The following is a 15,294-nucleotide window of genomic DNA, read 5'->3' on the forward strand; positions in this document are numbered from 1 at the left end:
TCAACAGGCTAGCGCTAGAGAAGTTGACGCCGTGACGAAGACGCCGACCTACACGGGACATCATCACCCTGCAAATTTGCTGAACATCGGCCTGAAGCATGCATTACAAGTGAACAGTCGATCCCTGAGATTTCAGTAATTGCACTTGTTGTCGCAATCCCTTAATGCTTGCGTGGCCCCCAGCCGCGATAGTCAACAGTTGTTGGCCTGAGTCCATCCTCGATCAGACGAGGTTACTTTCTCATTGACTGTCTATCTCACATTATGTCCGCAGATTATTTGACAGATTAGTTTTTCAGGCCTGACGCTCGGGCTAGATAGCATCTTCCGACCTCTCTGCACGTGAACTTGTCTCGAAGGATGATCCAACAAGAGGCAAAACCAGAATGTATATTAAACCCATCGATTCACGCCAATCCAACACCTCCCCAGCTCACTCAACCACTTTCTTAATACCTCCAAGCAAGAAAAGACGAACCCGTAACAGACACTGCACACAGTTGCTCCACGAGAATAACCTCTTGCAACATGGTTCTCCTCAAGCTTATTCTTTCCCTCGGCCTCATGGGTGCGACGGCTGTCAACGCCATCCCAACTCCGGAGGCGACAACGGGTGGCCATGACAGACTCCCTGGATGTGGAGAGGTCAATGTCCTCCTGACGTATGTCTCAAGGAATATCTCGCACAACCTGACTCGATTTTTGAAGCGCGAATGCTAACCTGAGGTTTCCCAGTGGTCTTCCACCATATCATCCATTGGTCATTCAACAAGGACACGATCCGAACGGGACTGAGATCGGTCTTCGTGAGAGCCAAAAGATGGCTGTCGACGCCGGATATAACGTCCGTTGTGAGTTTTACGGCAATCGCTTCCCGGAATGAATTCTATTGGCTGATCAGACGAAATTTTGATAGACTCATTTATGGGCCCCGAAAAGCCGCTGACCATTCTGGAGGACCGTCTTGACGGAATCGAATGGGCTGGCACAGGTGTTGGAATGGGCATTCGTGGCTCTGAAATCCCCGAGCTGGTAATTCGTCTGGAAGGCAAGCATACCTGCATTTGGGGAGAGAGAGGAGAAACTCCTAGATAAGGGAAGTCCTTTTCGACCGTTACCGAGCACTAACTTTTGAACTGCCAATAGATATCATCCAAACCTACCGAGACGTAACACCCGACGCACACATATACTTCAACTATATGCCCAATACAACGCTATGGGCCATCCAGCGCAACTTCCCGCTCTCCAGCAATTGCACGGACTCGCCAGGGAAGAATTTGGTATGTGAAACGATGGAACTACAGCCAGGGCCTCAGCCCCAGCCTCGAGATACGTGCTAATCAGGAGTTGTTCTCCAGGGCTTCGAGGTCTTCTGTGATATCTGCTGAGCGGTTGGCTTAGCTGTGCTTTGGGATGATGGCTTTTCATTGGTACAACGCTCGACGAGCGTGAAGCGGTGTATCAACCATGCAGAACAGTTTGGTATTGAGATTTCCTTCTGTTCGGCGCTTGGATCTGTCGAGGGAAGCACTGTAGGCAATGAAAGCTCTCTCGATCGAGCTTCGCCGGCGCAGGTCAGACATACGGATGTTCTAGTGACAGCATAGGCTTACTCTCAAGATTTCATTCTTATTCCCCTTTTTCGTTGCAAGTTTTGTGGCCACTCAGTATGACATCGTGTCTACGGGCATCACCATATGGCAGGTAAGGGAGCAATTACTCGTGGGAGGTATCTCGAGATGTGGCCTCAGCTTGCCTCAACTCCCACTGCAACTTGCGCTAGACCAGCTAAGGCTGCCAAAAGTCAGAAGGGGTCGAGAACTGTGGAAGAGAAGAATTTGAAAGGAGATCTGAGGCAGTCGACGCTGGTTCGATGCTGAGATACACCACGGCCTCCGGAAGAAAATTTCGTATTCGAGTTTTGGCCATATTCAATGACCTGCTGTGGCCGCAGAATGCAAAGAACATAAGAGAAACCGGATCGGGACTCTTGAATTGAATTCTTGGACACCATGATGGGCCATCAATTAATTAGCCGCCATTTCCGAAGAGGGCTATTATCATTTTGACGGTACGTATCTATGCATGACAATCTGTTTTTCACCAGATAGCCTGCCAGTGCCAATTGCCCCAAGACGGAGTGGCGCCTTCCTTGCGGTAGTACTACTACGCCAGTTACTGGAAAAGCCAAGCACTCATTCCTCCGTTATCAACAAGCAGCAATTAATCGAAGACTTCTACCAAACTAGCCCGCGAGGGTCTCACATGATCCCAGCCCCTCTGATTCCCTTCGTCGTTGATATCAGACCCTCCCTCGATAGGATCTCCTGAGACCAGGAACGTTTCAACGCTTCGCCCTCTGCTCTGATCGCAGCACATGGCTCGTTTATAGCACCTTGGCAATCTTGTGATCTCGCCTAATGGAGTTGCACCATAGTTCATTTCACAGATGCCGAGTCAATGAACATACCAGACATTCAGGCAATCAGCATTTGGCTTCAGGGATATGGGAACCAGGAGTCAAACTTTCAACACGAACGGTCACGGGTAGTGTCCCCGCTCATACATACAATCGAATAATGGACCCTATCACATCAGAAGTCAAGAATGCAAGTTCAATGCACGAAGCCCTCAACCCCTGTTTAGGCAGCTGTGGAGCCTCCGAGAGGGCAATGTGATCTGGTATACTGGGCAGCTTCGCTATGATATGTTCACTCTTTATTACCAAATTAGTGCCGATGTCAAGTCAAACCAAATAGCCTATTCAGACAATGTATGATATGGGGCAATTCCGAATGATTTCCGACGTTACTTATCAAACAACCGCAATGGTCTGATAGAGGAGCACGAGGCCGAGTCAACTTGGATCCCGCTTCACACACCCGACTTGGCGACCGAGGTATCTTGGGACATAGACTTTGGAACCTTTAGGATCCAGGTATCTTAATGCTCATTGCGGCCCAATAGGAGATCAAGTTTCCCGTATCCAGCCCAGTGCTAAATCGAACCATAGTCTATTATTGGCTGCCAATATCAAAGAACGTGCGAAGTCCTGCAACTGGAACAGCCTAGCAAGTTGGTTCGGTACAAGGCCAAGGAAAATTAGCAGACGGCACACTATCAGGCTGAATATCTTTGAACCCGCCGGCTACTATGGTAGCAAGAAGACTCGGTGCGATTTGGGTGGGACGATCACGCTATTGTCTTGTGATGGTGCCTTGGTATGTGAGTTTTGGGCAAGGCGTTGTCTCGTCCACTCGGGCTTTCTCCATTTTTGAACGTGAGGAACGGGGAAACTCAATACTGGGGACTGCGGAGAGCGGGGCCTGGAGCCGCCGCCAAGGTCTGGGGTGCTGTTCCTCGTTACTAGCTTTCTGCTCCTCTGCTGATTACTACCTGGGTGAGGTTTGGTTGTCAGTGTGTTAAGACTTCGGCAGTGCTGCCCGCGAGTCAGCAATTGCCAATCATGGTCAGATATCTGGCTAAATGCGATGCCATGGATTCGAGTTATATAAAAGGCAACGATCTCGCTTCCTCAAGGTTGACTTACCATCATAGTCCTCTCTTCAATTTGACTTACAGGCCTTCCGAGGGATATCAAACATGCGTTTCGGTGCCAAAAAACTCCAGGCGTCTCGAGCCACCAGGCTGGAAAAGCCTCCAAAGGGCCATTTCTTCTTCGCTGGACGAGTGTTCCCACGCATCAAGTGGTGGCAAAAGCCTCATCTACGCAGGCTTTACTTTTACTGCGTTGTCCTCATCTTTGTCAACATTGCTAACGGCTTCGATGGATCCATGATGAACTCTCTACAGTCTTTGCCATATTGGCAGGACTATTTCGGACACCCCAAGGGCAGAGTACTCGGCATGCTGGGCTCCTCGATGAGTCTGGGTTCGATCATCGGTCTTCCATTTGTCCCGATTGTCTGTGATCGCTTCGGGAGAAAGAAGGGCGTCATTTTGGGCTCGAGCATCCTCATTGTCGGTGTCGCACTCCAAGCTGGCGCTGCCAATTACAACATGTTTCTGTCCGCTAGATTCGTGCTTGGATTTGGTATGGCTTTCGCCACCAATGCAGGCCCCCTCTTGTGTGCCGAAATTGCCCACCCGCAAGATCGAGCCATCATCACAACTTTCATGGGCTGCTCCTACGCCATGGGCTCCTTCGTTGCCGCCTGGACCACCTTCGGAACCCTCAAGATCAAGAGTGACTGGGCCTGGAGACTGCCGTCCGCCCTGCAGGCATGGGCTACTGTTGTCGTTATCTGCGTAATTTGGTTCATCCCAGAATCCCCTCGTTACCATATGGACCGCGACAACCACGCAAAGGCTCTTCAAATGCTCGCGCACTATCACGGTGAAGGAAACGAGCATGATGAATTCGTCCAGCTCGAATACACAGAGATCCGAACTGCTCTTGATATTGATAGGGAGTTCCAGCGGAATACCCGATGGGTCGATCTTGTTGCAACCAAGGGGAACCGTCACCGGATGTCTCTTATTATTGCTATCGCCCTCTTTGGACAATGGTCTGGTATGTAATCCGACTCCGGCATGAATATCTACGTTTTCTAACACAGCGTTCATAGGTAACGGTATCATTGCGTATTACCTCAAGCTCATCTTGGACGACATAGGCATCAAGAAGCCCAGCCAACAGCTGGGAATCAACGGAGGGTCCAAAGCCATGTCACTTTTGGTAAACATCTTCGCTGCATTCTACATTGATCGACTTGGAAGACGACCGATTTTAATGATCAGCACAATCGGAATGTTGACATGCTTCGTTTTATGGACAATTCTCAGTGCTCGTTACGCTATCGAGGAGAATCCATCGACGGGCTTGGGACGAGGCGTTGTTGCGCTGATCTATATGTACAACTTCTCCTACAACTTGAAGTAAGTGCAAACAATCGCTCTTGATTGACTGCAAAAAGCTAACGCAACATAGGACCGGTCTCCCACTGACATACACCACCGAAATCATGCCTTACGGCCTCCGTGCCAAAGCCGCCATGGCCGGCGGTCTGGTCACCATGGCTGCGGTCTTCTTCAACCAGTTCATCAATCCAATTGCCATGGGTGCCCTCCACTGGAGGTACTACATCTTCTACTGCTGTTTCCTCGGATTCGAGGTCTGGTTCCTGTATTTCTTCGTCGTGGAGACAAGATATGTGCCTATGGAGGAAATCGCCAAGTACTTCGACGGTGAGACCGCTGATGTCAGTGCCGTCACGAATGCACAGTTCAAAGCCGAGTTAGCAGAACAAGGCACGGCCGAGCAGATTGAGAACAAGAGCTCCGCTCCTGAAATCTCCATCACGGGAAAAGAATTACGATGAGGTGAGGCGGAATTCGTGTGATCGCTTCAACCCTCGAGGACTTAGCAAGGGACAAGCTGATGAAATGAATGAGACGAGCTTCGAATGAATGCTCACTGATATCATGAGACTCGCACTGGATGCAACAAATGCTGCACTGCAAGACCCCATAGAGAAGAGATGGCCTTCGCCATCAAAACCAGAAGTAATGGATGAGGTTAGATCCGGTCCGTAGACAAATCATGAAAATGACCCGACGGCTTTACTCCAAATCAGGCTCTATGTAGCAGTACAGTGCCGAGACAACCCAGTTGCTCTTTCGCGAGTCTCCATGCCTTGAAACAAAAGCACAACGGATCAATAGCCTACGTGTCCTAGAGCTTTCAGACTTATTCGAAGCCCGACAGACCCCGCAAGCGCAACTGCAGCAGGTAACCGTACCCGCATGTCCCTTCACACCAGAGGTCACAAATGCAACATTCGCGGCGCTATGCGGTAAGCGGCAAATGGAACGCATCGCCGTATAAATATCCAAAGACCGAGCTCGGAAATGCAGCGCAGTGCAGAACCTGTCCCCGCCGCCAACAGTGAAGGAGTGCGGAGGCGGGGGACGTCAAGCTAAACCACAAGCTGGGTATGATCAGCTATTACCCATAAAAGCCGGGACCGTCGTTCCATAGGCCCCTCGCCACACGCTTAGGCTTGCCTGGAGTTGGATAGGGACCTCTAGCCTCGGAGCTTTCCATTTCCATCTTCGTTGCCTCAGTCCACTCACTCACTCACTCACGACCTTCAGTTAGGGTGGCTACAGTATCATGGGCTCACCAAATAACCTCGAGCCGAGGTCAACTTGCAGCGGAGGTGATTTAGCCATACGAGGTAGTGCGATACTGGATGGTCTCGTGGATTTCTGGCATGCTCCGTGCTAGTCAGTCACCTAACTAGGAGTCTTCTCCTCGCCTCTCTTTTCTCTAGATACCTAACTACATAAGACAACAAGGCCTTAAACACTATGAATTACTTACTAGCACGACCCTTCCGACCTGGCGGAACACGTGCTGCGCTACCCTACTAGTAGATCGCTTGGTCCGTATATGATCAGGGTTCAATGAACTTGATATCCGAAAATAGAATAGGTGCGGCGGATTTCAGTGCGACCCTGTGGAGACAGTGAACGCTTTCACGACATCCTAATCGAATGAAAGACTAAGTTACGTCTACCTAGGTTTGCAAGAGCATATACGTCTGAGTTGTAGAGAGTTGCTCGATAATGTGGGTGAAGAGAGGTAGCGAAGTCCGAATGGCCCACCCAGTAACTACCTAGGTAGTGAGTGATGCGTAGACAACTTTAAGATTTACAGTTCCTAAGGTTAATGAAAGTCTAACCGCAATGGAAGCCTTAAGTCTAGTACATCGTAACTAGAAAACCAATTCTCCTCCTCTCAACTAAGCTACGTGATACAGCTCGCAGGGGGGATATTTTATACGCGCACCACCATGTTCTCCCCAGTAGAGATAGCGACCGTTTGAATAGCATTTTCCTCTTTGTCGGCGAGAGACTCGGCTGCATCAGAAACCTTGAACTCCGTGGATGGCGAAAAAGGTACCATGCCCTTCTTCGCAGCTTCCTCCGGCGTGAAAGTTCCATAGATATCATGAGTATCTTGCTTGCCTAGCCCTGGTGGTGGGAACAATCGAACAATGGCGTAGTATAATGCTCCAGCTTCCAAGAATCCTGTTGCATTATGTTAGTCTATGTATGATGCTATGCCCACGTTTTCTGGTAGAGTATGAGGAACGCAGATTGGGCTTACCGAAGAGATAGTTCCCATAGTAATAGTACAGTGCCCCTTGACTGACCTTGACGCTAGTGTTGACGGTGGCGATCATGCCAGGCATTGCAGGGACGAAAACCACTATCCACACTACAATAGTGCGCCAGTTAAAGCCGTGCCAAAAGTAGTAGCTGCCTTCTGGAGATAGGGTGTAGAGAGCAGAGAGCTCGATTTTCTTAAATGTCATCAGCTCAGCTCTCGATTGATGATTATCTGTGGAAACTCACCTGCTTGCGAAGTAAGAAATAGTCGGTGATCATGATGCCGGTGAGTGGTGCCAGGAAGACCGAGAACGAAGCCATGACGGCAATGAATACTGACGATGTGTTGTAGTAAAGCCATGGATGACAAACCCATGAAAGTGCAGCGCATATCAAGGATCCCTAAATCAGCCGTCAGAGGGGGTCATGCTCTATATCCTTTTGTGGGGACTTCAGGACTCACTCTTCGTATGTTGATATATTTGGGGAACAGCCCGGCCATATCCATACCAGCTGCGAACCCGTTACCAACGGTGTTCAGTGCAAGCTGACTACAAACAAATCCAAATCCACAAAAGAAAGCTGCAGCTCGTGCCTTCGAAGAGTAATCGTCAATCATCCATTGGAGAAGAATTTCAACCGGATTCCAGTACGGTACCCCCCAGATGTTGACTGTTGCAGATGCAGTGAGGAGACCCATCATAGGTACAGCAACGCCCGGGAGATACAGACACAATGCAAGACCAGGAATCTGGCGTCCTTGCTTCTTAGTAAACCTTGTAAAGTCTGCCTGGTTGATAAGTCCGGCGGAAATTGAGCCCAGAGTTGAAGTGATGGAATAAAACCAGGCCCAGGGGCGAGAGAATGTTGTATATGCTGAGCCCTGCGAGATCAATGGCCCATATCCACCCTTTTTCGTTGCCCAGATTGTTATCCCAAGCATGGCAAAAAAGGTGATGACATTGGCAACTTTGACAAGGTTGATGATCCTCTCAGGACGAATGAGCTGTAGCAAAATGTTGGTGAAAAGAGAACTACCAGACCGATGGTATGTTGCTTACCAAGAAAGGTACAGAGAGGAATTGGAACACCACAAACCCGACAAAGTCACGAGTGACCATATGTGCACTCTCAGGGAGAGTATTCTCCATTGTCAAGAAAGAGTGGCTCCAGCTGCTCAGAATTGTACTCATGCACAGCCCGCCCAACCATGCCTGAGACGCAAAAGAGATAATCGAGAGCATAATTCGAATAACAATGCCGATGTACGAGCCGAGCATACCGAAAATGACCCTGACACATATTATAAGTCCTGAGTGCCAGGAGAAAATTTAAATGTGGACAAACGCTTACCTCTGAAGAACAGTGTAGCCAATGTGCCATTCACCACCAATCCAGCCAGTCTACAGAAACCCATGTCAGATCTGTGTTCGATAGTTTTCATAACCGACGTCTCAGAACAGATGAATGTAGAGAACTTACGGCACCACCGACTGCGAGGATCAACAGCCCTGCGATTAAGCCAGATACCATGACTTCCCACACTGCAAGACCAATACCTAGCATGGCCGCTGATCCGGCCCAGACGCCAATGCAGAACTCGGAGATGAAGAAGAAGCCGGTGAACTCGAGCCAACCCCATGTTCGACGCGAGGGAGGCATTGGAACAATGTCATGATTGATAAGATGATTGGTTGTCTGGCCATCTCGTTCTGGCACTTGAATGGTAAACACCGTCTTCAAATTGAAAGCGACCATTGTAGCCGTGATGAATAGGTTTGGGAAAGAAGATTATTTCGGCCAGAATCTGTGGCTATCACAAGTCCAGTGGAGGTCGCATCTTGTATCCTTATACCACGGCATTTTGTGAAGAGACTCAATCGTCGCTTCATGTAAAGTGATCAGACCGTTCATGGATGTAGACAAACACGGATTGGGAGGGTGTTATGCTATCTCCATGTGCCAGAGGGTGTTGACCTTCAAGGGAGGCTATCGGCTTGGGGAACAACGGCTAGCTATCGACTCTAATGATCGAAGCGATCTCAGAGGTCTGCTCAGAGATGATAAGTCCCTGGGCGAAGATGGTCGGGCGGGGTAAGAACCTGATTCTCAGCCACGAGCTAGTCACGGCCTATGCCGAGCCTGAGATAGGCTGGTAGATCTTGCCCCTAACACTGATAAACATATAGGGCTTAAGACTTCGCGGTCGAAAGCTTAGCTATCGTGCTTCAACGTCACTCTTGGCGTAGACGATGCGCTAGCTATGGAAAGCCTAGGGGGCTGAGTCTATCCTGAAAATGGACTGTGGTCACTAGGTTCTGCGATAGCAAAAGCAAGGTGGCTGTCTCCCAAAGTAATTCATCAAATATGTGCATCGGACACCCTGTGGTGGAGGCGTGTATGGTCTCCAGCATTTCACATCCAGAACACATGGCTGTTCAGACGCTTTCTCGGATTTACTCATCACTGTCTGGTTTCGATGGACTGACAATCCCCATAATTCGAGTTGGAATGCTCGGCGAAAGGTGAATCATTCTTTGAGACCAATAGTCGGCTACAATTTCAGGAATACTTAATGTCAGATAAAGGAGGCTTTGCTCTTCGCGAGCCAAACGCCTGCATGAGTAGAATCCCAACGCCTACATCTCGCTATCAGCCGTGTAATCTCCCCTTGGATCAGTCACCTCCTTCACCTCGGTTATGGAGCCTCGCAATCTAATCATTGGGGTCGATGTAGGTGGTATGTATCGAGACTTATTGACGTTGAGTGGAAGTTGGCTGATCCAAAAAATATTTCAGGCACCAACACAGATGCTGTACTCCTTGACCCCGCAAAGTCTGGACCAGAAGCAGTAATCGCATCTTACAAAGCCACTACTGGGACGGATGTCACAACTGGCATTGAAGAGGCAATTCAAAGATTGCTCCAAGATGCAAATGTTCGTCCCGAGCGTGTTTCTGGCTTGATGATTGGGACAACTGTAAGTCGACGCTGGGAGGGCACCAAAGTCTCAGACTAATTGGAAAGCATTTCATCAACGCTGTGATTGAACGGGACTCCTCAAGGCTCGACCCCGTGGCCGTTGTCCGTCTGGCTGGTGGGAACTACTTGACGCATACCCCACCCTTTGTGGATTTTCCACCAGCTTTGAAGAAGAGTAAAGTGTGCTCTGAGAAATGTAATTGAACCAGCTGACTGTGGTGAACAGTTATTGACGGCCACTGGGCTAAGATATCTGGTGGTATTGAGATTGACGGCACAGAAATCGGCCCAGTCAAAGACGAAGAGGTCCTGGAACAAGCAAAGATCATCAAGGAGAAAGGCCTCCGCAAAGTCGCTGTGGTGGGCATTTATTCTCCATTCGATGATGATTACCGCCAGGAAGATCATGTTCGTGATCTTCTGAAGAAAAATCTCCCTGAGAATGTTGATATAGTGTGTTCCAAGGATGGTAAGACCCTCTATGTTGTTCCCTCCCCTTTGTGCCGGCAACTAAGACCATGACAGTTGCGGGTATTGGATATTTGGCACGAGAGAATGCAACAATCCTGAACGCCTCAATCCTTCGCTTTGCCAGGCGCACGATCAATGGCTTCCGCCAGGCCATGAAACGCCTCAATCTCAGATGTCCACTCTTTCTCACCTCCAACTCTGGTCACCTTTTGTCCTCCAGAGAAGCCATGTCATATCCTATTCAAATATTTTCTTCGGGTGCGACAAACTCTATCAGAGGGGCATCGTTTCTTTCTGCACAAGGACCGATGACTCAGAGTAGGTACGTCGTCGATATCGGAGGAACCACCACAGACATTGGTTGCCTTCTTCCGAGCGGATTCCCTCGCCTTGCTAGTACGTCCACTGAAATTGGTGGGGTGAAGGTGAACTTTGCTATGCCACAGGTTGAGAGCATTGGGCTTGGTGGAGGCTCTCTTGTGCACGAACTACCCGGTGGGAGATTGTCCATCGGGCCAGACAGTGTGGGACAGAGTTTGAAGGAGGAAGCAAAGTGCTTTAATGGTGATTCTTTAACCACAACCGACATCATGGTTTCGGCAGGAAAAATGCAATTGGGGACTGTAGTCCCCGAGATACCCTTGGCGTTGATATCTAAAGCCAGGGAAAAGATGAAGAAGATGATCGAAGACCATGTTGACAGAATGAAGACGTCGCCAGAGCCATGCCAACTACTTCTTGTGGGAGGTGGTGCATTTCTGTGTCCAGCTGAGCTGCAAGGAGTGGCCTCAATCGAGATCCCAACTCATGCCAATGTTGCCAACGCTGTTGGAGCTGCGGTCGCCGAGATTGGGCAGGAGATAGAGGTCATAGTTGATGCTAGCAAGAAAGATGCCATGTTGTTGGAGGTAAGAGCCAAAGCAGTCGCTCAGGCTATTTCAAGAGGAGCAAAACAAGACCAGGTCCGAACCATCGAAGAAGATGTATCAGGCATTGCAGCCATAGAAGGAAAGTTCAAGATCACCGTCAAAGTTGTAGGTCCCGTGCACTATGAGCGGCTCCTGAAGAATGTCGAGTTTGATGATGATCTCCTGTTGGCCAAAGACGAGACTTACCACGAAACGAAGCGGTTGAAGATTGGTGATCACAGTGAGGCTTCTTTCGACGCAAAATTGGTGGACCACACCACCTACACACCATATGTTGACTGTGATCGAATATGGCATTTGTCAGAAACAGACGCTTACTATATCTCACTCGGTTGTTACATTCTCGGCTGTGCAGGGGGTGGTACACCATATGGTTCGTATCTTCAAGTCCGGCAGCTCCTTCGTGACGGTTGCAGCATCAAGATAGTAGATATCGAAGATTTGCCAGAGAATGCCGTGGTTGGTCCAGTGGCAGCAATGGGCAGTCCAGTTATTGCCATCGAACGACTCGGTGGCAGCCTCATTTTTGATGCAATGCAAGGCATGGAGGAACATCTCAACATCAATTTCACCGCAACTCTGACGGCAGAAATTGGTGGTGCGAATGGAATGGCACCTCTGGTCTTATCGTCTTCACGATACAAAGACATCCCTTGTGTCGATGCAGATCTTATGGGTAAGAAACATTCCATGGGCTGAAAGCCTCTTCTCCAATCATTTTGTCCATAAATTATTGATTCTTTATATCACCTAGGCCGAGCTTTTCCAGCATTCGAGATGAGTTCGCTATTCATCGGGGCGAACAATATCAACGATCTGCTTCCAGCATGTTTATCAAGCGGAGATGGGACTACACTGACTTTGACTTCGGCAAAGAACTCAACATCCGTTGACAAAGTTCTCCGTGCAGCCTGTATTACCATGGGGTATGAGCAATACCACAATCAGAGGTGTGGGATGAGCTGACATCTTATGCGAAGTCTCGCTGCAGGCATCTCCGCCCGACCAACCACGAAATCAGAGCTTCAGCGATTTGCCGTACCCAAATCTATGTCTCTCTCCTGGCGCCTGGGCCGTGCGGTGGTCCTCGCACGATCTCGGGGCACTTTAGCGACTGTCCATGAGGATATCATTCAGGAGTTTGGCGGACCGCAAGCCGCAAGCAAAGTCTTCGAGGGGAAGATCGTGGGGATTGAACAGTCAATATATAAAGGCCACAGCCACGGAACTTTGATTATCGAAAAGCTCACGGACTATGAAAAAGAGACCATAAATGGTAGCGACATCGATGGCCCAGAAAAAGTCCGAATACCGTTCATCAACGAGAATCTGTTTATTGAGGCTACTTACACCTCTGGTGAGAAGAAGGTAAGCGTATGGCCCTGGAGAATGTTATGCGTCTGTTTAGTTGTAGTTCTCTGAACAGAATTAGCTGATATTTGCCACCTGTGGCTAGATTCTGGCAACAGTACCGGACTTGATCATGTTGCTGGACAAGTTGACCGGCGAAGCGGTTGGTGTCCCCGAATATCGATACGGTCTCAAGGTCATGGTGTTGGTTGCCGCTGCACATCCCCTATGGACTAGTAGCGAGCGAGGTCTTGACATTGCTGGACCCAAAGCATTCAAATTCGACATCAGCTTCAAGCCGTGCGGTACATACCAACCAATACGAAGTGTTATCGACGAGTTTGCACCCTCGAAGCAGACAAAGGTATAAAATAGGCGGAATAAGAGGATAGAAAGGAGGAGGACGCAACTGAGTAATGCATGATGTGAACCAAAGGTACATAAATCTGCATCGCAGCCTTCTTCGATGTTTGGAGCGGTTACATATTGTGAGTCTGCCAAACTCTCAGACCCCAAAAGTGCTATCTAGAGTATCGCCAAATCAATGATGTGAAATTTTGCAATTTATACAGATCTTTGGTATTGAATTAGTCATCTCGCTGATCATCAAAGTACTTCTTGACCTGATATGCTAGGTTGTCATCTGTTAGAAAGCGATACCCGGCAATAGCCATTCCCTCACAAGATAGGAGGGATGTCTCGAACGAAGCCGCAGTACCTGCACCATCGGCAAACGCTGCAGTGTGAGGGAAAGCACCACCCGGTGACGGTATGCCAAAAATGCCTTGCCAGCTCGGACACTCGTAACTCACGTTTCCTTGATCTGTTGACGCGGGAGTGGTTGCACGGCCGATATTATTCTGCACCTGATGACCTATTGAGGTCATTGCATCTTGAAATGCTTGACATATTGGAAGATTGGTCTGGAGATCAGCATAGGCGCCCAGGCATTCGATCTCAATATCACAGCCGGTAGCCTGTGCGGCTCCCTTGAAGCAATTCAGGACTCGTTCTTCCAATGCACGAGCTCGAGCCAGAGTCGGTCCTCTGACACCAAGCTCCACGACAGACTTCTCAGGGATAACATTGGCCACCAATCCGCCTTCTTTAATGATGAGATGGATTCGCTCATCTGGCCGCACCTGCTGGCGTAGTACCGCAACACTGTTGTATGCAGCAACCGCTGCGTCCAGAGCATTGACTCCCTCCCAAGGTGCCAGAGCAGCATGCGCAGGTTTGCCCTGAAAAATCACGCGAAACCCCGAAATTGCTAGCGTTCGGTCGTAAGCATCGCCCAATACGTTCCCAGGATAGACACTGGAACTAGTTGGGTGCATCATCAAGCACATGTCAACATCTTTATAGGCGCCCGCATTGACTAGCTTCACTTTTCCACCGGTTGATTCCTCGGCGGGCGTTCCCAACAGTCGTACACGACCTGGTTTGCCAGTCTTTTTGAGAGCATCAACGACAGCGAGAAATGCTCCCAGTGACGTAGTTGCAATGAGGTTGTGTCCGCATGCATGGCCAATGTTTGGAAGCGCATCGTATTCTGCATTGAAGGTTAACACCCTTCCTCCCGATCCAAACTCCACTTCGAAGGCCGTTTCGATGTCATATGCGTGTGCTGTTACACTCAAGCCTTCGCTTTGCAGGGCCGCAACGAGCGTATCGTGTGCTATGAACTCCTGGTAGGCTGTCTCCGGATTCGAGAATATCTGCGAGTCAATCCATGAAGGTGAGCAAGGAAGTGATTGCCCTCAGTGGAGCTAAGCGGCGCTCAGAACATGATCATACCTTGTGGTTGACTTTCCAGAGCAGTTCCCGATGTTTTTTCAAGCTCTCATGGATCACTGCCAAAGCTGCTTGATTGACGGTACTTGGCGATTTTTCAAGCATACTTTTGTACACTCGTCGAGGACAGTAGGAGACAACGATGGCAACTAGGAAGTGTTCTAGCTGAGTTACAACGTCTCAAGGCAGTGCTTCAACAATTTGCTTTTACTGGGCGAAAGTGGATGAGGTCAGCCAGTCGATTTCCATTGAGCTCCTCTCTACAAGATTTGTCATTGCATCAGTGTGCCTGGCAATGATGCGCAACTGAATCTTGACGATAGGCAAGAGATAGCTAACGTCAACGGCTCGCTTCTGCTTGCTATCGCGGGGATTCTGCACCCCCGTCAGGGCAAAAGCCACGATAAGCTTTCGGGGGAGGCTTTAGCTCTGCGAGGTACGAGGTACTTTGCACTTCAATTCCAACATGTCGCTAAAATATTTCATGGCTGAGAGATCCTTTTTTACGGAGCTTTTATCTCCTGTACCGCTGAAATGTTATCGAAATATCTTGGCCCTCATTGTCATGCAAACAACTCCACTTTGTGTTCAAGAGAGTCGACGTGGTGAAGTATCTTTTTGGGTTGG

The 15,294-nt window shown here is 49.2% G+C and overlaps 5 protein-coding genes across 5 annotated transcripts; 3 read left to right on the plus strand and 2 right to left on the minus strand.

The window, feature by feature from the left end:
* Nucleotides 1-528: 528 nt before the first annotated feature.
* LTR84_010914 (uncharacterized protein) lies at nt 529-883 on the plus strand (the record flags this gene model as incomplete). Its single annotated transcript, XM_064854447.1, has 2 exons — nt 529-662; nt 736-883. 2 exons carry the CDS (start codon nt 529-531, stop codon nt 881-883), a joined length of 282 nt encoding a protein of 93 aa, XP_064709173.1.
* Nucleotides 884-3,606: 2,723 nt separating this feature from the next.
* LTR84_010915 (uncharacterized protein) lies at nt 3,607-5,345 on the plus strand (the record flags this gene model as incomplete). Its single annotated transcript, XM_064854448.1, has 3 exons — nt 3,607-4,537; nt 4,593-4,902; nt 4,955-5,345. The coding sequence occupies 3 exons, from the start codon at nt 3,607-3,609 to the stop codon at nt 5,343-5,345; spliced, it is 1,632 nt and encodes a 543-aa protein (XP_064709174.1).
* A 1,460-nt stretch (nt 5,346-6,805) lies between these two features.
* Nucleotides 6,806-8,898, minus strand: LTR84_010916 (uncharacterized protein; the record flags this gene model as incomplete). Its single annotated transcript, XM_064854449.1, has 7 exons — nt 6,806-7,059; nt 7,139-7,334; nt 7,387-7,542; nt 7,604-8,146; nt 8,202-8,433; nt 8,494-8,543; nt 8,623-8,898. 7 exons carry the CDS (start codon nt 8,896-8,898, stop codon nt 6,806-6,808), a joined length of 1,707 nt encoding a protein of 568 aa, XP_064709175.1.
* Nucleotides 8,899-9,840: 942 nt separating this feature from the next.
* Nucleotides 9,841-13,243, plus strand: LTR84_010917 (uncharacterized protein; the record flags this gene model as incomplete). The annotated part of the gene is made up of 8 exons (XM_064854450.1): nt 9,841-9,880; nt 9,940-10,121; nt 10,169-10,298; nt 10,350-10,592; nt 10,649-12,199; nt 12,278-12,449; nt 12,504-12,891; nt 12,980-13,243. 8 exons carry the CDS (start codon nt 9,841-9,843, stop codon nt 13,241-13,243), a joined length of 2,970 nt encoding a protein of 989 aa, XP_064709176.1.
* A 217-nt stretch (nt 13,244-13,460) lies between these two features.
* Nucleotides 13,461-14,772, minus strand: LTR84_010918 (uncharacterized protein; the record flags this gene model as incomplete). Its single annotated transcript, XM_064854451.1, has 2 exons — nt 13,461-14,591; nt 14,671-14,772. The coding sequence occupies 2 exons, from the start codon at nt 14,770-14,772 to the stop codon at nt 13,461-13,463; spliced, it is 1,233 nt and encodes a 410-aa protein (XP_064709177.1).
* Nucleotides 14,773-15,294: the final 522 nt, after the last annotated feature.

Source organism: Exophiala bonariae, assembly GCF_035927105.1.
Source record: "Exophiala bonariae strain CCFEE 5792 chromosome Unknown scaffold_5, whole genome shotgun sequence".
Classification (NCBI taxonomy): Eukaryota; Fungi; Ascomycota; class Eurotiomycetes; order Chaetothyriales; family Herpotrichiellaceae; genus Exophiala; species Exophiala bonariae.